The 22914-nt window shown below is 46.2% G+C and overlaps 1 protein-coding gene and 1 pseudogene across 1 annotated transcript in view; one reads left to right on the forward strand and one right to left on the reverse strand.

The window, feature by feature from the left end:
- Positions 1-3053: 3053 nt before the first annotated feature.
- Positions 3054-22914, forward strand: part of DNAH1 (dynein axonemal heavy chain 1) — a 74645-nt gene continuing 54784 nt past the window's right edge. The window contains exons 1-7 of the mRNA XM_043443366.1: positions 3054-3389; positions 4189-4261; positions 6483-6657; positions 7086-7242; positions 8187-8319; positions 10596-10757; positions 11266-11518. Coding sequence (XP_043299301.1) covers positions 3054-3389; positions 4189-4261; positions 6483-6657; positions 7086-7242; positions 8187-8319; positions 10596-10757; positions 11266-11518 — 1289 coding nt within the window. The remainder of the gene's footprint in view (positions 3390-4188; positions 4262-6482; positions 6658-7085; positions 7243-8186; positions 8320-10595; positions 10758-11265; positions 11519-22914) is intronic.
- On the reverse strand, positions 15487-15975 carry LOC122425058 (annotated as a pseudogene).

Here is a 22914-nt window from a genome sequence, read left to right on the forward strand (position 1 = left end):
TCTTCTTAGTCCTCAGTGTCTCATCTGTAAATTGGCAGAGTGCTGCTGCAGCTGTCTCACAGGGCTTACAGAGATCAACTTCCTCCCTCACTTTCCCCGTTCAGTCATTTGCGCACTCACTCACCAAATGCTTTCTAGGCACCTGCCATGTGCCAAGCCCATGCTAGTCCCTTGCTAGGTGTTGAGGTTCCAGAGATGAATGCTACTTGAAAATTGTTGCATTTGAACTTGAACGGAACCCTAATATGTGAAACAGATAAAGGCGCAGGGTCCTTGTTGGGTGGCTCAGAAGGGGTGGGTGGCTCAGAAGCACTTGTGCTTAGGCACTCACCTTGCTGAGCCTCTGGGCTCCTTGGCACAGTTTGCGAACCACTGTTGTGAAGCCCAGGACAAGGATCTTTAGGCTAGCCAGAGGCGGAGACCTGTTTCCGTTATGGTTCTGCCACTTCTTGGCTGTGTGCCTTTTCCGAGTTTCTTAACTTCTCTGGACCTTAGTTTCCTTGTTTATGGATTGGTGGTTCTAGTAGTACCTGTCGCTTGTCCATCTGTGTCCATCCTGCCGAGTGCCCGGCAGGTGCTCAGGTCACACAGGGCTGAATGTCTGTGAATCCAACCCAAAGCTTCCTCTGACTCAAACCAGTAGGGCTCCCAGGTTATCTGACTGGGGAGAAACAATAACTTGTGTTCACATTCCAGTGCCTTTTGTGTAGGTCACTTAACCTTCCTGAGCCTCGTTTTTCCCACCTCTGAATCTCTGAGAATTGAGAATAGCCTCAGTTCCCACCTCAGAGATTTAAACAAGATGATGTGTGAACTACATCTGAACTCTCAGCGCCAGTCACCTTTCCCAGCGCTGCACCTTCCGGGGCCACCTCGCCCTCCCACCGGCCAGCTCCCTCACACAAATGAGAGGGTGCCCAGTGGAGGCCTTGCCGGAGACCATGTCCTCTCTTTCTCGCCAGCCACACCCATTCCCGTGTACAGGCTGCCATCACCTGTGAGGCTGTGACAGGAGGCAGAGGTCTTTCTGCTTGCCTGCCTGTCTGTCTGTCACTGGTCCTGTGCATACTGGTGAAGTCCAGCTGTCCAGAGCTGTGTGAGATTGGAAGGGATCCTTCGATCCTTGTGTAGGGCTGAGAGACGGAGGGGAAACAGAATTCTGAGTCTGCACCTCCCTCTCACATCTTCTGTCTTGGGACATGCCTGAATACACACCCCACTGCCAACCTGCTCAGAGGGGAAAAGGCCCCCAGGGGCAGCACATCCGCCCGTCACTGACTCCTTTTGCCCCCAGTAACACTGCAGCTTCCTGGGTGCTTCTGCACCTGTTAGGTCTGTCAGTCTTGTAACACACCAGGAAACAGCCACACGCATTCAAGCCTATCTGAGAACCAGGGAGACCAGGGAATGGAATGCCTTTGTGTGGGGCTTTGACCTAGCCTCTCGAAGCCATGCTCTTTCTGTTTGGTGATTTTGTTCAAAGATGAAGCAGATACCTGTGGATTTGCAGCCATGATGGGGCCGAGCCCCAGTGGGTCCTTTGTCTTCTGGATGCTCTAGGAAGGGCTGGTGACAGTCAGACAGGTGGGCCAGATTCAGTGTCATTTTCAGCACCTGCCCCGGGGGACGGCTGGCCACCAGGGAGTAGATTCAGGGAGCAGAGTTCTGGTGGGGCGTGCTTGACTGGTGGAAAGCTGATTGGCCTTTGGCCTCACAGTGTGGGGCTTGATGCCAGAACACCATCTGCGCTTCCTGTGCCTTCAGGTGGTCTTGCCAACTCACCACCGCCTTCTTAGAAATGGACTCCAGCAGCTGCAGGATGCTTTGACACTGCTGGATAGCTTTGCCCCAGACAGTCTGGCTGCCCACCCCACCCTTCGGGTCAGGCCAGGCAAGATTCCCCTGCCATGAACTAATAGAGGCCTGCGCCAGCCAGTCCCACCAGGCTAAAATGGAGATAATGGAGCATCAAACATGCAGCTGAAAGAGAGGCCTGTCCCACAGCTCCTGCATGCAGCGGGTGGGAAATGGGACAGGGCAGTGGGAGGGGGCCTTATTTGGACCAGACCTCTGTTTCTTTTTGTTGAGATGCCCTCCTTTAAATTGACATTTCTATTGAGATAATTGTAGACTGACTGCCTTTTTAAAAAAATTTTTTCTTATTGAGTATAGTCTGTTTACAATGTTGTCCCAATCTCTGCTGTACAGTGAAGTGACCCAGTCATATACATATAGCCATTTTAAAAAGTATTCTTTTCGATTATGGTTTATCCTAAGGGATTGGATCCGCTGGAGAAGGGATAGGCTACCCACTCCAGTATTCTTGGGGTTCACTTGTGGCTCAGCTGGTAAAGAATCTGCCCGCAATGTGGGAGACCTGGGTTCAATCCTTGGGTTGGGAAGATCCCGTGGAGAAGGGAAAGGCTACCCACTCCAGTATTCTGGCCTGGAGAATTCCGTATAGTCATGGGGTCGCAAGGAGTCAGACACGACTGAGCGACTTTCACTTCACTTTTTCAGGAGGTTGGATCTAGTTCCCTATGCTATACAGTAGGACCTTATTGTCCATTTATCCTGTAGGCAGTAGTTTGCATCTGCCAACCCCAGACTCCCAGTCCACCCTTCTCCCTCCACCGCTACCCCCCACCCTGGCAACCACAAGTCCGATCTTTATGTTTGTGAGTCTGTTTCTGTTTCATAGCTAGGTTCATTTGTGCCATATTTTAGGTTCCACATGTAAGTGATATCATGTGATATTTGTCTTTCTCTGTCTGACTTATATCACTTAGTATGATAATCTCTAGGTCTATCCCTGTTTCTATAAATGGCATTTTTTTTTCTTTTTTTTTTTTGCAGCTGAGTAATATTCAGATTAGGAGAGTACTCCCCCTCTGTTCTCCATGCCTGGGGGCTGGGGCATGTTGTGGGGTGGCGGACTAGCCATCCCTGTACTCTGACGGCCCTGGGACCTGAGCTGAGGCTGACCAGGGCCCAGTGGATGTCAGTGTCTTGTCCTAGGAGCTCTGGCTGGTACATCACCCTGAGAAAGCAGCATGGAGCAGCCTAACCGAGAAGGCCACAGCCCAGGAAGGGCCTCTCAGGGCCGAGAGTGCAGATGGACCTCTGCGGGCCCAGAATGTAATCTGAAAGACCTGGAGCGTGACCTGGGGAGGATTCTTCAGGGACCAGATTCTGGGTCGCAGAAACTTCCTCTGAGCCCTGACCTTAAGACCCCACCTTTACCTCTGCCCGTGACCCCACCCATGCCCTCAGACTTGGGGCAGCCCCGGAAGTTGCCCCTGACAGGCACTGACAAGAAGTACCCCCTGATGAAGCAGCGTGGGTTCTACTCTGACATCCTCAGCCCCGGAAGCTTGGATAAACTTGGGGTGAGTGTGGCAGCTGTGCCCTATGGAGCCTGAGCCTTCCTGGTGGATGCCATTTGCCCTTTCTTTCTTTCATCCATCCGTCCATGCGCCTATCAGTCTATCCGTTTTCTACCCACCCACCCATCAGCCCATCCATCCCTGATGATAGGACGCCAGGATTGTCATCCATATGCCCAGTGTCATGGGGCAGTGGGTTGGTGGGGAAATACTTCCCCAGCTCTGGCTAGGGAGGGGCTCCTGGGACAAGGTTGTGTACCACTGAGATCTACAAGATAGGTATGAATTTGCTGGGTAGGATGGGGTTTGGAGGGTGCTCCATGCCGGGGGAACAGAAGGTACAAAGATCGGAGATCCCTGACAGGCCATGGCCCATGTAGAGGAGTAGAGAGACGGAGGGCGGGGGAGGACGGAGAAGGGAAGGGATATAACTAGGAGAGAGTGAGAAGGGCCCATGGGTCCCATACAGCCTTAGGATGCTTTTAGGTAAAGGACCTCTGTCTTATGGCCCAGCCCCTGGACACATGCCAGGAGTGTTCTCAGAGTGAGGAGGGGGCCTGTGCGTGACCAGAACGGGCTTGGGCCCGGGTGTCCCAGGTATCCGTAGCTTGTCACCCAGTTTGGCCTCTGAATGAGGAATTGTGCAAATTCCTCTCCGTTGATTCTTTCCCATCCCTGTCCCTGTCCCCCTGGAGTGCAGCCTAGTGGGCTCAGGGAAGACACTTGGCCTTGGGGGTCCTTCCAGATCCTGCCTGTCCTTAGGATGTTTACGCTCCCTCAAGGCTGTGGGGTTTGGTTTCAGGAAGTGTGCCATGGCCCCTGCACAAACCTGGACCTCCTGGAGCAGGCCGACCTTGACAAGTTCACCCCAGAAGGTCAGTGCCCAGCGGGGCCGGGTGGGTGGGTGCCTTCAAAAGCAGGGCCTCTGGCCTGAGGGAGATTGTCTCCTCTTGGCTGAGGGTCTCAATTTCCTCCACTGTTAAAATGGGGATAATAAGATACAAGGTGCTTTGCCAGGGCCCCGCTCGTGGTGAGTGCTCAGTAAAGTGCAGTTGCTTAGTCGTTACTCTCGGCAAAGCTCTGTGTGGTAAGGATGCCCAGAGGCACTGGGGCTGCCGAGGTCTGGGGCCTCATTTCCCTCAGCCTGGACGGGGACAGTGGGACACTGACAGGTATATTTCTTGCCTTCCCTGGAACATGGGCTTGAAGGAGTTGAGGACTGTGTCTGAGCTGTTATCCAGCTCAGGCCACAGCACTGGAAACAAGGCTTGGAGCAGGAAGGTGCCGGGGAGGTCACTGCTGGGAAGGGGAAGAAGGAAGTTCCTCTCAGGCTCCATGATGAGTCTTGTAAGGTCTGGGACAGGCCTGCAGGGTGCGGGGCAGCCCCCGGTGGCAGAAGGGAGCAGAGGGTGGCTCCAAGAGAGGCAGTGAGCAGGGAGGGGCCCTGAGAGGCAATGAGGAATTGGGTGGGGACCCTCCTGACTGGCCAGCAGGCAGGACACCCCCTTCAATCAGGCCCAGGTCCTCCATGGTCCCGGCTGTCTGCCCTTCCTATCTACCCCCAGGAGAGGCCTGGCTGTGTGCTGGCACTGTCCAGACTCGCAGGCCTCTTGGGGGAGTCTGTGACTCCCCAGCAGTGGCAGAGGAAACATCACATGTATGTGCCTCTGTGCAGTGATCTGAGGACGCAGCCTACTGTGGTCAGCAGTTTTACAAGTATCTGTGGCCCAGAAAATGGTTACAGGCCACAGATCAAGGGCTTTGGGGGACTGGGAATGGTGCTCCCACCATCCATGGCGGGGGCAGGGATGGGGGAAGGGGTGGTCAGCAGTTTTGTGTCCCCACCCACATGAGGAAGAGCAGCCCAGAAGGGTCACAGAATGGTGGCAGTCAGGGTTCTTGGCAGAAGGCTCTGTGGAGGCCTGGGAAGATGCCTAGGGCACTGGACCTGCAGGGGCGGGGTCAGGGGCATGGGCTGGCTTTGCTCTCCTCACCCTGGCTCCTCTTTGGCTCCTGAGATGCAGGGCCAGGCCCAGAAGCTCAGGATTTTGGGGGTGGGGTATGTTACGGACCCACAGGCTCAAGAGCAGATGATTAGGGATCTGAAAACTGCCTCCAGTCCAGGGCTTTTTGATAGCGTTGTGTTCCCTCAGCACCTCACAGCCCTGATAAAAGAGCCGCCTTCGCTGCAGGCGGGATGGCCCCTGCTCAGCCTCTGGAAGCTTCTGTAGAGCCTGTAGAGTGGGTACACCCAAGGTGGACCCTCCTGCAATGTGGCTACATCTTGACCCCAGAAATGTGAGGCCCAGGAAGGGGGTTACTAGGACCTCCCAGGGGAGTGGTTGGGGGCCATCACTGAGCAGTCCAAAGGGCCCCCCTCCACCCGGCCCTGGGAAAGGTGGCTCGTCCCCCAAAGCTTTTTCCCACACCCCCTCCCTACCTCTCTGGCTTGCCTGAGACTCTCCTTCCCACTTAACATCTTGAGTCCTGGAAAACTGAAATGTCACCCTACCAGTGGGTCTCTCTCTCCAGTGCCCCACCCTCAGAACTGGAACGGAAGCCTGTCTGAGGAGGGATGGCCCTTTTGTGACTTGGGGGATCCCGTGGGGGCTGGGTGGTGGTGCTACCCTCTCCTACAGTGTCCAGGATGCCTTAAGTCTGGAAGCGGTCCCAGTGAGTGCATGGCATTCAGACCCCAGATGCTTGGCAGGGCCTGTGGGGGTGGGGATGGCAGGAACCCACCCAGACATGCAGGGAGCTACCACTTCACCTTCCTGTCCATCTATAATCCTGGCGGGTAGTTTGATTCAGCACCTGGCTTGAGCAAAAGCCGCTGGCACCAGGGTCATGGGCAGCATGGAGGAGAACGGTTGAGCAGACTGGCTCTGGGCAGGGAGAACACGACCCAAAACAGGCCTGCCAGAGCCCCTTGTCCCCCAGGCTCAGGATCCCCTGGGGCTCCCAATGCACATCTGGCCTCTCCCTGCCTCAGGCCCGCTCTGAACTCCCCCTGCCCCAAAGCCACATGCCTGCTCCCTGCCCAGCATGGAGCTGGGGGTGTCGGGCCCCAGCCTGAGTCCCCGCCCCTGCCCGCAGTCAGAACCTTTGAGGTTTCTGAGGACTTCGAGGAGCGCCTGGAGCACGAGCGCATCGGGTCCACGACCAAGCTGCTCACCCAGACTGACTTCCCGCTGCAGGCCTACGAGCCCAAAGTGCAGGTGCCCTACATGGTGCTGCCGGGCCAGTGCCCCCGCAAGATTGAGATCGAGAGGTATGGCTGGGTTGGCAGTGGGAGGTGGCATCTGCCCACCGCAAGGGGAGACGGATGGTAGGCAGCTAGGTGACCATCCTCAACGGCAGAGATTACCAAGATGGGTCTGTGTTGCAAGCGTTCCAATCAGCTCTTCTAGCCCTTTGGTTTCTTAATGGAAACACGTTGCTTTCCTTGCTGTGAAATCAGGGAGGGTGGCTCTTAAGTCAATGTGGTGGAACTGCAGGCAGGACGCAAGGGTATTTGGGGCCCTGGAGAGTGGCTCCAGCCACCACACCACTTCCTGATGGATTCCAGAGAACATAGGACCCGAGGGGTCCCTGAGCCACACCTTTAACTGCCTCAACTCCACGGGCCCTTGCTGACACCCAAGGGCGCGACTCACCTGAGCTGAGCTGTTACGAGATCCGTTCGTGTCCCTCGGGCAGGAGGAAGCAGCTCTACCTGAGCCTGGACATCGAGCAGTTGCTGGCCAACGAGGGCATCGACTCTGACAAGCTCATGCCCAGGCACCCAGACCCCCACAACCCCCAGACGATTGAGCAGGGTCACGACCCGCTCTTCCCCATCTATCTCCCACTGAAGGTGAGTCTAGCGTCCATGGAGAGCTGATGGTCAGGAGATGGGGGTGCAGGACCCGAGCAGAGGGGTCAGATTCAAAAGGGGGATCCCCTAGCCATGACAAGCACTTGCGTGTCAAACAGGACATCTGCATAGAGCGCTGCCCCCACTGCTCTGCAGGAGGAGTTTCAACATCCTATGCTGGGGCATGGTGGGGTGGGGGGCGCCCAGCACCCCTGAGATGCTGATTCTCTGCTTCTCTGGGAGATTGGGAAGCCTGTGTGCATGAGTTCTGTCCCCAACCCCTCCTCGGGCACCGAGAAGCGGCTGGGAGGACTGTGGAGTAGTGTTCAGTTCCCTTTGACCACTGCATCTGGGGTCACTGGGCTGGAGAAAGCTGGAGTAGAGGAGGGCACTGGAGTAGTGGAGGCAACCATTGCAGCCTCTTTGGAGTTCTGTGTGGAAATGGAGTCCAGGAAGGAGAAAGAGAGAGCATAGCCTACTCTGGTTTTCACCCACCTCCCTGCCCTTCTCTCCATGGCCCTGACTGTCTCTTGCCTGGCAGTGCATCTGGGGAGACAGAGTGGAATGTCGATGCACATTACCCTCCTGACAACCTGAATCTCTATCATTTCCGAGTCAGGGTGGGCGCTCAGGAAAATCCAAGGACCGCCTCTTCCACTGATCCTGAGCTGGGTGGTCCTGGCCAGTGGGAGAGAGGGCCTGCTGTGAGTCCCCAGCCACCCCTCTGCCTGAACCTCAGGGTAACTTGCTTGGACAGGGTTTCACAGAGCCAGACCCCATAGAGCCCGGTGAGCAGCAGAGGAGGCACTCGGGCCCCTGGCCCCCAGACCTCAGCATCTGCATCCGGGGAGGAGGCTGCCCGGGCACCTCTAGCCTCGCATGCTCAGCCCACAGGGGCTGTCAGGGCGAGCTGCCTCTGCCCAGCACCTGCTATCTTCTTGCAGGTGTTTGACAATGAGGAGTTTGACTGCCGGACTCCCATCGAGTGGATCAACATGGGCTTGGAGCCAGGGTCTCAGAACAGGAAGCCTGTCCCTGGCAAAGCCCTCCTGCCCACTGATGACTTCCTGGGGCACGGTGAGCAGGGCCAGCGGGGGCAGGGAGGACAGGATCTTGGTCTGCACCATCCTGTCCCAGCAGCAACCCAGCCATGGACTCCTCGGCTGTCCTGGGCCTCAACCATGGGAGGCGGTGGCCCCACATTTTGGGGCCTCCCTCCCAGCTGGGATACAGGCCAGCGGGCTGGCCACACAGGAGGAAAGGCAGGGGACCAGGGATGACATGGATTGGTGGGCTGGGGAGGGGACAGCTGGGTGGTGTCTTAAAAAGAAGTCTTTGATTTATTGGTAATGAAAAATATGCACGCTCATTAGACATGTTCAAGTGTATATAAGGGGCACAATTCAAGCCCCTCCACTCTATCGCCCAGAAACTCCTCTGCCCCACCTGTATCTGTGGCCTCTTGGCTTTCTCCTCTGCCTGGACAGCACACACACTATGACACACTCACGTACTTGATTTCAGACACACACATTCACAAGCCCACTGTCACGCTCACCCACCATCCCTCACACACACGTACACAGTCATACGCACATTTTTGCCACACAGACACACATGCCGACAGTCACCCATTCACAACCGCTGTCACACCCACACGCACATCCCCACAGTCGTGTTGCACTCTTTTGCCAGACCTTAAACGTGTCTGTGTCTGTCCTTCCTTTGGTCTGCTGCTGTCCGGAACAGAGCCAGGCTGACTGTCCATGGTTCCCGGCCTGGCCTGCGTGACTAGCCTCCACGTAGGCATCCTAGGAAGGTCCCGGTCTTGAGATTGAAGGTGGCTGTCCCCTTGTGCAGGGCGGGGGCATCTCTGCTCTAGCCCAGTGCGTGGATGTGCTGCTGTGGAGTGGGGAGTGAGCCCAGTGGGCCGGCGCCCAGGCGGGAGATAGGACTCTAGAGCCACGCTGGTTCTCAGACTGCTAAACCTCCAGGGGGCCCACAACAAGTCCATTGTGCAAGCTGTAAGTTTGTGTTTCAATTTAAAAACGCATTAATGCTGGAATCAATTTCTCTGAACTAGACAAGAAACCCAGAATGATCCCTTTACTTTGGACTTAATTACAAAAATAATTTAACTCAACTGTTCCCAGATCTCCAATTCTTGGTGATAAAAGCAGAAAGTTTGGGGCTGCATTAACCTTAAATGTACCAGGTAGTGGCTTCCCCAAGGCGCTCCTGCCTGTTCCGCTTCACACGGTCCGGGCCCTCAGCGGCAGCTCTAACGGGAGGAGGGACAGGTCGGGAGCCTTTCTGCCAGGGACCTCTGCTTTCTGCTCGGGGCTTCTCTCGTGACATCTTTCCCTCTTAAGTTGAGCCAAGAACAGGTCAGCATTTTCAGGAAGGAAACTAATTAGGACGAGAAGGGAAAAGTCAAACAGAACCAAAGCTGGTGAGGTTTATCACACAGCAAACTCCTGTTCTCACCTGCCTGGCATCGGTCAGCGGGAGCATTTCCTTGGAATTCCAGCCCGTAGAGGATACATACACAGTGTGACTTCAGGCTCTGTGAGATACGCAGACAGGGTGAGTGGTCAGAGAGTGCCAGGGGCAAAGGTGCTATTTTAGGCAGAGATGCTTCTCCAAGGAAAAGCCACTTGAGCAGGGAACGAGCCAGCATCAAGGTGATGTGGGCGAAGACTGTTCCAGACAGAGGGCGCAGTCAACGCTGAGGCCCTGAGGCAGGAGCAAGCTCTAGAGTCAGGAGTAACCAGACGTCCGGTATGGCTAGAGAGGGATGAGGGAGGGAGGCAGTGGCAGGAGTTGAGCGAGAGAAGTCAAAATTTTCAGCCAAGGGCGAGGGCGCATCCTGACCAAACGCCCTGAGACCTACTCTGAAGCCATTGCAGGGGAGCAGTCTTCTTCTACCCTGCCCTGCTCTGATGGAGAGGCTGGGGGCTCAGCTCCCACATGCAGCCTCAGGACTTCCCTCGGCCTTGAAAGGGTCCAGTTGGGATGTGGTGAGCTTTACACCTAGATCCTCAACCGGATCTGTTGGCTTCAGGCTTTCCTGCCTCCTGGTCCCAGCCCTGCTGGCCTGTCTCTAGCTGCCCTGATGGAGCCATGCAGAGACCAGAGCAGAGAGGCCTGGTCCTTCTGGCTCCTCCTGCCCAGCTCAGCTGGGAGGAGGCAGGCCCCCCACTGTGCTGCAGCCAGAGAAGGGGAGTCAGTGTGGTGGGAGAGGGGCCAGATCAGTTGACCACCGAGAACTTTCCTAGCACCCACTGCCTGCATGCAGCAGCCTCTCTCCACCCCATCGCCGGGGGCACTGATGGACTCCCCTCCTGTTTCAGAGGACCCCAAGAGTCAGAAGCTGCAGTACAAATGGTGCAATGTCGGGGTCCTGGACTACGACAAGGAGAAGAAGCTGTACCTAGTACACAAGACAGCGGAGGATGGCTTAGTGCGCGATGAGATGGGGAAGCCTATCCTGAATGGAGGGGTCACGCCTGAAGGTACGAGGTCTCTGCCCCTGCCTCAGCAGACCCCCAGCTCAGGCCCGGCCTGGCCTGTGACTGAGGCCAGCCCCTGCCCAGGGCATAACCAGCTGAGGCCTGAACTCCCCCTTGTTCCCTTGTCCTGTGGCTGTCTGTCCCCCAACCAGTGAGAATGCGAGGACCCACACTCAGAGAGCCCAGGGAGGGCAGCTGGTCAGTTTGATATGTCACCTCTGAGCCGCTGACAGTGGTGTTTTCAGTGTCCTGTTGAGAAGGAGCCCAAGGCCCGTCACTGAGTGATGTCCGTCCTTTTCACAGTTAACAAAGCACTTTCACATCCAACCATGACAACCTGTGGTGTGGGCAGTGCAGGGAGCGTTGTCACACCCCTTTCACAGACAGGATGGGGTCACTTGCTCAGGGCCGCCGTGCATGGGTGGCAGAGCCAGGCTGGAATCTAGTGCTCCTGCCTGAGGGCCCCACTGGCTATTCCTTTGTCCCTCCAACCACCCCCCCCCCCACCCAGGAAGGCCACCCCTCCTGATCTGTCAGTACTGGGTGCCAAGGATCCAGCTCCTCTTCTGTGCTGAGGACCCACGTGTGTTCACACAACGTGTGGTCGAGGCCAACGCCCTGCGCAAGAACACGGAGGCACTGCTGCTATACAACCTGTACGTGGACTGCATGCCCTCCGAGGGCCAGCGGCTTGTCAGTGAGCAGAGCCTGAACAAGATCAAGCAGTGGGCCATGAGCACGCCTCGGATGCGCAAAGGGCCCTCGTGAGTCCTCCCCACCCAGACCCTTCCCCACACCCCAGCAGCGCCTCCTCCAGGGAGCTGTCCAGTAGGGAGCTAGGGCTGCCCTGTATGTGAGAGGGGTACTCTCCCCATGCTCCTCTGTCTGGGGCTGTCTTGCCCACTGTACTATGGACTTCTTGGACCCTGAACCATGCCTTGTTCAGCTCCAGGTCTCTCATTATCAGTATGGACTCATGGATTCTTAATTCTATTCCAAGGGTTATAATCTGTTACTACCATTTTTAATTTTCGTGCTCAAATTGTCTCAGACTTGGCCAGTGGGAGCCTCTTCAGGCCGCTTCCTCTGTCCTCTTGTTAATGTTTCTGTTATTCTTTGAGCATGTCTTTCCTTTCTGGTGGGCTTCCCTGGTGGCTCAGAGGTTAAAGCGTCTGCCTGCAATGCAGGAGACCAGGGTTCGATCCCTGGGTTGGGAAGATCCCCTGGAGAAGGAAATGGCAACCCATTCCAGTATTCTTGCCTGGAGAATCCCATGGATGGAGGAGCCTGGTAGGCTACAGTCCATGGGGTCCCAAAGAGTCGGACACGACTGAGTGACTTCACTTCACTTCACTTCATTTTCTGGCGCAGCAAGAAGTCGTCCCAAGGTCATCTTGCACTTTTGCAGACCCAGCCCTGAAATCAACTATTTCTCCAAGGGGCCCTGGTTCCTCTTGGTGGGGAATTGCATTTAGAAGACAAGATTTTGGCATTAAGATGTGCTCATTGCTCCTGGGAAATCAATGCTTTGAGGCCCTAGGAGATAGACCTAAGCTATACATATTATTTATTTTACCTTAATCATGTTATAGTGTTATATTACATTATGTTACATATAGCCTTCACACATACGTCTAATTATTACATATCTATTTATTGATCTGTCAAAAATCACGAGTTCATACTGATACCTTCACATTTACTTTGAACCACAGGCCTCATTCTTACTTGTACTTGTTTTTTCACTTCTTTTTCTAAAAGAAATTTGGCTTTTATTCTTCACAGTGTATTTACTTATTTTCTCAGACCTAGGATACACAGAAAGTAATTTCAGTTGCTAATCCATCCTCTTTGGAGGATAAGCTCTCATAAGTAATCTTTGATATTTGTTTAGTTTTCTTTTTCCTTTTTAACCTGGGGGCATACGGTGCAAATACTAGGTTCAGAAGTCACTTGGTTTAGTTCTCCCCATCCTCCTGAGTGTGATTCATTCATTTGATGAACTATAGCTTGGTCCATTTATTTTATAAATATAAATAAATACATATATGTGTATATATAGATGTAAGCATAATATATGTATATTATATTATAGAATATATATAATTCATATATTACATTATATGTAATATGTATTTAGTGAGTGTATAGAAAATATACATACATATGTATATATTTCTTTTTATATATAATATATGTACACATATATAAAATATAGTCAGTAGTATATATTACTCAAAAAGATATACTCAGAGATTTGTTACTCTTCACCCTCATTCATTCTATCCACATCTCCCATCTTTTCTACTGTATTCTCACCCATAGGTTACCAATGTCACTAGTTTCCAGTTTATCCTTTCTGTATTTCTTTTTTGCACAAATGATATTCTCATATATATATTTCTTATCCCCCCTGTTACATGAGTAGCACACTATAGACACTCATTTTTATTTTGCCTTTTTCACTTATAATGCATTCTGGGAATAAGTCCTTTTCGGTTCATTGATTCTTCCTCCATTCTCTTTTTACAGCTGCATAGTCATCTGTTGTGTGGATATACCATGTATCATGGTTTATTCAACCATTTGCTAATACATAGGCATTTAGGTACTTTCTGGCATTTTGCAATGACAAACAGTGCTACAAATGAATAATCTTGTGCACTTGTATATTGATACTGACGGAGGTATAACTTTAATATTCCCCCACCCTCCAAGAATACCGGAGTGGGTTGCCATTCCCTCCTCTACGGGGTCTTCCTGACCCAGGGATTGAACCTGGGTCTCCTGCATAGTGGAGTTGCTAGGTAAAAAGATAAGCACTTACTGATCACCAACTTTTCCTCCATAAGGATTTTGTATGCCCACCAGCAATGTGTGAGAGTACCTGTTTCTCCACACCCTTGTTAACAGTGAGCTGTTTATTATACTATTAAATTTTTTTTGCCAGTCTGGAAGGTAAGTCTATAAGTATTACAAGTAAGGCTGAATGTCTTTTGAATCTTTTCATATGATTAAGGGCAATTTTTATATCTTTTTGTGACTTGTCCACATTTTTTGCTCATTTTTTTTTCTTTTAGGTTTTGGGGTTTTTTCCCTCTAATATTAAGAGTTCTTTATATATTAGGGATATTGGTTCTTTAGCTCTGTGATACATGTTGTAAATATTTTCTCCTGGTTTGTCAGCTGTATATTAACTTCGCTTATGGTAATTTTTGGGCTTCCTGGTGGCTCAGATGGAAAAGAATCTGCCTGCAATGCAGGAGACCTGGATTTGATCCCTGGGTTGAGAAGACCCCCTGGAAGAAGGCATGGCAACCCACTCCAGCGTTCTTGCCTGGAGACTCCCCATGGACAGAAAAGCCTGGTAGGCTACAGTCCATGGGGTCACAGAGTCAGACACAACTGAGTGACTAAGCACAGCATAATACATGATAGTTTTTGCAGTATAACTTAAAAATATGTAAATAATTTTATTAACCATTTCTTCTATTACATCTGGATTTTGAATCATAGTTACAAAGTCTTTCCCTATATTGAGGTTTTCTTCTGGAACTTGTATGGTTTCATGCTTTTGCCTTTTATATCCTTGATTCATCCTTATGAATGGTGTGTGGTATGGATCCAATTTTATCCTTTTCCAAATGACTAGTGTTTGTTAAACATTTTTTAATACCCATCAGCATTTGTTGAAACCTCTATCTTTGACCTGGTGATTTGAGAGGCCACCTTTATCATACACTAATTTCCATATGTACTTTGGTCTATTTCTGAAATTTCTGTTCTATTCCATTGTTCTGTGTCTATTTATACACTTGCACTACAGTTTTAATTATAGATATTTTACAGTATGTTTTAATGTCTTGTCAGGCCATTCCCCCTTTGTATTAATAGCTTTTCCCTTTCAGTGTTTTTCTGGCAATTCTTGCATGTTTATTTGTTTGTTTTAATTATTTTTAAAAATAGTGGGAAAATATACATAATCTAAAATTCACCATTTTAACCATTTCTAAGTGTACATCTCAGTGGCATTAAGTACATGCACATTATTATCCTGTCATCACTACCATCCATCCACAGAATGTTCATGGTCCCACAGTGAAACTCTGCACCCATTAAACTGTAAGACCCCATTCTCCTCTCACCCAGCCCCTGGCAATCACCACTCTACTTTCTGTCTCTATGAATTTGACTACCTAAGTGCTTCATATGAGTAGAATCATGCATTACTTGTCCTTTTGTGACTCCTTCTTTCATTTAACATAATGTCTTCTAATATCATCTATGTTGTAGCACACACCAGAATTCCCTTCCTTTTTAAGACTGAATAATATTCCATTGTACATATATACCACGTTTTGTTTGTCTATTCATCTGTTGATGGACACTTGGCTGCTCCTGTTTTTTGGCTCTTAGGAATAATTCTTCTGTGAACATGGGTATACAAAGATATCTTCATGTCCCTGCTCTCTGTTCTTTGGAGAAGTAGTGGAGTTCCACTTCTTTTCCAAAAGCAGAATTACTAGATCATATGGTAATTCTATTTGTTGCTGTTTAGTTTTTATCTCATTATCATAAATTCAACTCTGTAATTCAGCTACACTTGGAAGGGATAAGGAAAACATAAAACCGAAAAACTGCAGTGAGAGCACAAAGATTATAGGCTATTATGAGCAGGTGGGAGAAGGAATGGTCCGTGGTTAAGATAAAATACAGGTCAAATTTATTAGAGTTATCCACACTCAGCAATGGCAAGCTTCTCGGCAGTCTTGCCAAACCTGGTGCTTGCCAAACCCAAAGCACTCCATGGTTTTCACAGTATTGATGCCCTCCTTCACCTTGCAAAAAACCACGTGCTTGCAACCCAACCACCCAAGCTTGGTAGTGTACATGAAAAATGGAACTGTTTATGTGGGTCCAGAATTTGCCATGTACAAGATGCTAGGACCCACTGCTTCAGGATGATACTTGTTATCAAATTTCTTGTAGTTGACGTGCTGCCAGTGCCTCTACAGGATATGAAGTCACCACCCAGGTACATAAATCCTGGGATAATGCTGTGACAGTAGGGACCTTGATAACCAGATCCTTTCTCCGCAGTGCTCAGAATACTAAAGTTTTCTGCTGTCTTTGGAACTTTGTCTGCATATAGCTCAAAGGAGGCATGGCCCAAGGGCTCACATTGACAGTGAATGTTGAGGAACACTGTGGGGTTGGCCATGGTGGGGTGGTACAGGTCGGCTCCAGGTGACATCGGTGGTGTTGGCAAAGCCCTATTTTTAATTTTTTTGAGAAACCACCATCCTGTTTTCATAGCAATTGCACCATTTTACATTCCCACAGCAGGGCACAAGGGATTCAGATTTCTCCATATCCTCACTGACATTTGTTATTTTCTGGGTTTTTTTCTTTATAGTAGCCATCCTAAAGGGTGATTTTGATTTGCATTTTCCTAATGCTTAGTGATGTTGAACATCTTTTCGCGTGCCTATTGGCTGTTTGTGTAGTCTTATTTGGAGAAATGTGTATTCAAATTCTTTGCTTATATTTTTGGTTCTTTATGTACTCTGGATATTAATCCCTTATCAGATATGTGATTTGAAGATATTTTCTCCCATTCCATGGGTTGCCTTTTTATTCTGTTGATAGTGTCTTTTGTGTAACCAGGACACAGAGGTTTTCATTTTGGTGAAGTCCAGTTTGTCCATTTTTCCTTATTGTTATCATGTATAAGATGATTTCCTTTTGGCATCATGTATAAGAAAATCATCACCAAATCCAATGTCTTGAAACTTTCTTCCATGCATCCTTTTAAGAATTTTACAGTGTTCGCTCTTATGTTCAGATTTTTGATCCATTTTGAGTTAAATTTTGTATATGGTCTTAGGTAAGGGTCCAGCTTTATTCTTTGCATGTGAATATCCAGTTTTCCTAGCATGAGGTATTAAGAAGGCTATCTTCCCCATTGAATGATGTTGGCACCCTTGTTAAAAATCATTTGGTTATATATGTGAGGGTTTGTTTCCAGACTGTCTTTTCTATTCCACTGGTCTGTCAGACTGTCTTTATGCCAATACCACATATTTTGATTACTGTAGGTTTGTAATTATTTCTGAAATTGAAAAATGTGTCTTCCTACTTTGTTCTTTTTCAAGTTTGTTTTGGTTATTTGGCCATTCCTTGAGATTCCACATGAAATTTAGGATGGATTTTTATGTTTTTGCAAAAAAAGTTGTTGAGTTTTTGATAGGGAATTGCCATGCTTATTTCTCCATGTGAGCTTTAGTATCAACTTTTATAGGTCTGTTTTGGAAATGCTTGGTATTTTTATTGGGATTGCATTATATTTTTAAATTACCTTAGGTATAGCTGATGTCTTTGGGATCTTAAATTGACCTATCCAAGAACAAGGCATGTTTGTCCATTTATTCAAGTCTACCTTTGTGTCTTTCAAGAGTGCTTTGAAGTTTTACTCATGTAGGTTTTGCATATTACTTATTAAGTATTGGATTGGCCAAAAAAGTTGGTTTGCATTTTCCATACAGTGTTACGGAAAAGCCCAAATGAATTTTTTGGTTAACGCAATATTTTATCTTCTTTGTTGTTGTTATGAATGGACTTTCTCTACTGTTACGTCTATTGATTGATTTCTTTGTATTAATTTACATTCTGTTACCTTCCTGAAGTCATTTACTGTTTGAGTTTATCATTGGTTCTTTAGGGCTTTCTAAGTGCACACTATCTAGAAATAGAGATAGTTTTACTTATTATTTTCCAATTCTTATTCGTCTGATTGGGCTTCCTCAGTGGCTCAGTGGTAAAGAATCCACCTGCAATGCAGGAGCCTCAGGAGATGCGGGTTTGATCCCTGTGTTGGGCACATCCCCTGGAGGAGGGCATGGCAACCCACACCAGTATTCTTGCCTGGAGAATCCCATGGACAGAGGAGCCTGGCATGTTACAGTCCATAGGGTCGCAAAGAGTTGGACACAACTGAAGCGACTTAGCACACGTGCAGTCTTCTAATTACCTTCTCTTGTCTAATTGCAGTCTCTAATTCCTCCAGTACAATATTGGATAGTAATTGAGACAGTAGGCATCAGTACCTTGTTCCTAATATTAGTGGAAATACCTCTAGTGTTTCTCCATTAAGAAAAATGCTAGCTTTTGGGTTTTGTTTATTTAATAATGTACCTGTTGATTTGTTTTCTTAAATTTTTGTCATATATTTCTAAACACATTTAAATGTATTAAAAATGTCATACATTTTAAAATACCAATGGAGATAATCATGTTTGTCTCCTTAGATCTATTCCTATGGTGAATTATATTAATTGATTTCTTAATATTGAGTTGGACACGACTGAGCAACTGAACTAAACTGAATATTGAAACAACCTTGCAATCCTTTAATAAATCTCACTTAGCCATGGTGTATCATTTCTTAATGTGGTATTGGGTTTTGTTGGTTAATAAGCTATTTAGAATTTTGTCATTGATATGTGATGTTGGTCTGTAATTTTTTTTGTACTGTCTTTAACAGGTTTGAAGCAAAGTTATACTTACTTCATATAAAGAATTTTGACATTGTCCTTCAGTACTCTGGAACAATTTATATTGCATTGGGGCTATGTGGTCATCCTTTCATAAACCATTTGGACGTGGTACTTTTTTAGTTTTTCTATAACTTAATTTTTCTACAGAAATTGGTCTATTTAAGCTTTCTTTTTCCGATGGAGTCAATTTTGTTATATTTTATTTCTCTGGAAAATTATCATGTTGTCTAGATTTTAATATATATTTGCATAGAAATTTGCAATATGATTTAAAATCTTTTTCATTTTAACATTGTCTTCCTTAGTCACCTCTTATTTTGTAGAATTATGTTCTCTTTTTTACTTTATTAAGTTACTTGTGATTTGTTTGGATTGTTAATTTAAAAACATAGGATTTAGGATTATTAATTTGATTGTTTATTACATCTTTATCATTCTACTTTTGTTTTTATTATTTCCTTCCTTTTGGCTTATGTTTTGCTATATTCATAGTTTGTGTGCATGTGTGTATTTGTCCTGGGTGTTTAATTCACTTATTTACATTCTTGTTGATAAATGGGTTTAAGGCTATGAATTTCCTTCTGATAACTTTGAAAATGCAGTAGTCCACAGATTCTGATATGTAGTACTTCATTTTTTTATTACAAAAATTTGATTTTTATTTTCTATTTCATTATAGAGTTTAATATGAGGTTTTAGCTTTCCATGTGGAAAGTACTTGCTAATAAAATGTTAGTAATTTTTAGTTTGTTGTATTGAGATCAGAGAATGTTATTTATAATATTTCTACTATATAGAACTTGCTGGTATTTTCTGTATGACAGTATGTAATCAGTGTTTGTGAATGTTCCATTTGCACTTGAGAAGACGTGTATTCCTATTATTAAGGTACAAAAGTTTTATATATACATGTACTCCATAAAAATCTACCTTATTCTTTATATTATTTACATCTTCTGCATCTTCACTTACTCTTGTCCAGTGAGAGAAGTATGTTATATTATCATTATAAATTGATATTTTTAGCATTAAAAAGTATCCTTGATCAGGTCTAATGCTTTTTGACCTGAATTTTACTTTGCTTGATATCAGAATTGTAACTTGTTGGTTTTTTTTTTTTTGCTGTTGTTTCCATTTTATATATATATATATATATATATATATATGTAAAATCTTTACCCCTCCCTCTATTTTCAGTCCTCCTGAATTAGTTTGTTTCAGGTAGGTCTCTTGTTATCACCATATAGTTGGGTCTTACTTTGTGAGTCAAACTAAAAATCTTTTTTCTTGTGAAAAGTGAGTTAAGCCCATTCACTTCTATTGATATGGCTGATACGTTTGATCTCATTTCTGTCATGTTGTTTCACATTAAAATTATTATGAGTGTTATAATACAATACTGTTTCTTTCTCCTCATAATGTGTTGGTTTTTTTTTTTTGTTCTTTTACTTAAAATTTTTCTTTCAGTATTTAGGACAGTTTGTATCTTTATTTTACTGTTTTTTTTTTGTCCTTATCCTTTTACTGTGCTTATAATTTCCTGCTTCCTTGTTTAACCTTCTGCTCTCCAGTTTATTGGTTTTTAATGTGTCTGCTAACCTCCTATTTCCTATACAACAGTACTTGATCTTATTTTACTTGTCTCATCCCTTTTTCCTCCCATTTTAAGTTGCCTTTTTCTAGTTAGTATGCTAAGATAATATTCTTCCACTGTCATCTCTCTGTGTTAATCTTCAGTCTACTATTTTAAGTGTATGAATCCTTTTCCTGAAGTTTCCCCTGTCGTGCAGGAGAGGCGATACCCTCTCCCTTCCCATACCCTTCTAGGTTCTTGGCTGGGTGTCAGTGACAGAAAACAGATAAACAAGAGGGAAGCATGTTTTACGTTTTATGTGACATGGGAGCATTCATATGGAAATAAAGACAAAGAGGTTAAACCAGAATGTTTTTATACTAGGCTTGATGAAGGACGGAAAGTCGCGGGAAATGTGATAGGACAAAAGGATATGAACTGAGTCGCCTGGGGGACCTTAACAAGCTCTGCACATTCAGGTTCCTCTTGGCCTCCTCCATCCTGGGGCTAAGGATGTCTCTTTCCTCCGGGTAAGGGGAGCTATCTCTCACTTGAGGGTCTTATGACCTGCTTCAGGGGAAGGTCAGAGAATCCTCCCTGCACCTGCTGTTTTTGTGATCCTTCAGCTTAGAACATCCTGTACAAGGTACCATATTTTTGGGTGGTGTGTCCTGAACCCCATCAGTCTCTTGACTGGTTGAAGCTCCTAGAAGATTCCTTATAAAGGGCTCAAAGTTATCGTGTTCTTAGAGTTCTTGCATGTTTATAACTTGAATGACAGCTTGACTGGATATAAAATTCTTGGTTCATATACTTTTGTTCCTTGCTTTAAAAAATGCTATTCTCTTATTTTGCTTTGTATGTTGCTTTTGAGACAACTGATGTCAAAATCCCCTTCACTTGTAAGTTTTTTTATTTTTTTTTTTTCTTGGAGGCCTTGGAGATTTTTTTCATCTTTAGTCATTTTACTGGGGTACATCTTAGAGTTGATCATTCCAGATGTTTTTTCCCAGGTACACAATCGGCCTTTTAAATGTTTTAAATTCAGATATTCTTCTATTTCTGGAAAATTTTCTTGAATTGTTGTTTTAAATATTAGTTCTGTTCCACTGTTTTCTTTTCATCAGAGACTCCATCCTATCTTTGTCTCTATCATGCTGCTGCTTATTTACCTGTTGTTTTTTTTAATTTATTTTTAATTTTTTTAATTGAAAGATAATTGCTTTACAGAATTTTGTTTTCTGTCAAACCTCAACATGAATCAGCCATAGGTTTACATATATCCCCTCCCTTTTGAACCTCCCTCCCGTCCGCCTCCCCATCCCACCCCTCTAGGGTGATACAGAGCTCCAGTTTGAGTTCCCTGAGGCATACAGCAAATTCCCATTGGCTATCTATTTTACATATGGTAATGTAAGTTTCGTGTTACTCTTTCCCATACGTCTCACCCTCTCCTCCCTTCTCCCATGTCCATAAGTCTATTCTCTATGTCTGTTTCTTCATTGCTGCCCTGTAAATAAATTCTTCAGTACGACTTTCCCAGATTCCGTATGTATGCATTAGAACACGACATTTATCTTTCTTTTTCTGACTCACTTCACTCTGTATAATAGGTTCTAGGTTCATCCATCTCATCAGAACTGACTCAAATGTCGATGGACAGATGAAGCAACTGGGTTGCTTACATGTTCTAGCTATTGTAATTAGTGCTGCAATGAACAATGGGGTACATGTGTCTCTTTCAATTTTGGTTTCCTCAGGGAATATGCCTAGGAATGGGATTTCTGGGTCATATGGTAGTTTTATTCATCGATTTTTAAGGAATCTCCATAGCATCTTCCATAGTGGCTGTATCAATTTACATTTCCACCAACAGTTCAAGAACATTCCCCTTTATCCGCACCCTCTCCAGCATTTATTGTTTGTAGACTTTTTGATGATGGCCATTCTGACTGGTGTGAGGTGATATCTCATTGTGGTTTTGATTTGCATCTCTCTAATAATGAGCAATGTTGAGCATTTTTTCATGTGTCTGTTAGCCATCTGTATGTCTTCTTTGGAGAAATATCTGTTTAGGTCTTTTTCCCACTTTTTGATTGGGTTGTTTGTTTTTCTGGCATTGAGTTGTATGAGCTGCTTGTTGTTTCATTTGCTTTTATTTTCTCCCATTCTGAGGGTTGTCTTTTCATCTTGCTTATAGTTTCCTTTGCTGTGCAAAAGCTTTTTAAGTTTAATCAGGTCTCACTTGTTTACCTTTGTTTTTATTTCCATTACTCTAGGAGGTGGGTCATGCTTTGATTTATGTCATCAAGTGTTCTACCTATGTTTTTCTCTAATAGTTTTATAATTTCTGATCTTACATGTAGGTCTTTAATCCATTTTGAGTTTATCTTTGTGTATGGTGTTAGGAAGAGTTCTAATTTCATTCTTTTACATGTAACTGTCCAGTTTTCCCAGCATCATTTATTGAAGAGTCTGTCTTTGCCCAATTGTATATTCTTGCCTCCTTTGTCAAAATTAAGGTACCCATGGGTGCATAAGTTTATTTCTGGGCTTTCTATCTTGTTCCATTGGTTTATATTTCTGTTTTTGTGCCAGTACCATCTTGTCTTGATGACTGTAGCTTTGTAGTATAATCTGAAGTCAGGAAGGTTGATTCCTTCAGCTCCATTCTTCTTTCTCAAGATTACTTTGGCTGTTCGGGGTCTTTTGTGTTTCTATATGAACTGTGAAATATTTTGTTTTAGTTCTGTGAAAAATGCCATTGGTAATTTCATAGGGATCACATTGAATCTATAGATTGCATTTGGTAGTAGAGTCATTTTCACAATATTTATTCTTCCTACCCAGGAACATGGAATATCTCTCCATCTGTTTATGTTGTCTTTGATTTCTTTCATCAGTGTCTTGTAATTTTCTGTGTACAGTTCTTTTGTCTCCTTAGGTAAGTTTATTCCTAGATATTTATTTGTTTTTGTTGCAATGGTGAATGGGATTGATTCCTTAATTTCTCTTTCTGGTTTTTCATTGT

Source organism: Cervus canadensis, chromosome 22 (assembly GCF_019320065.1).
Source record: "Cervus canadensis isolate Bull #8, Minnesota chromosome 22, ASM1932006v1, whole genome shotgun sequence".
NCBI lineage: Eukaryota > Metazoa > Chordata > Mammalia > Artiodactyla > Cervidae > Cervus > Cervus canadensis.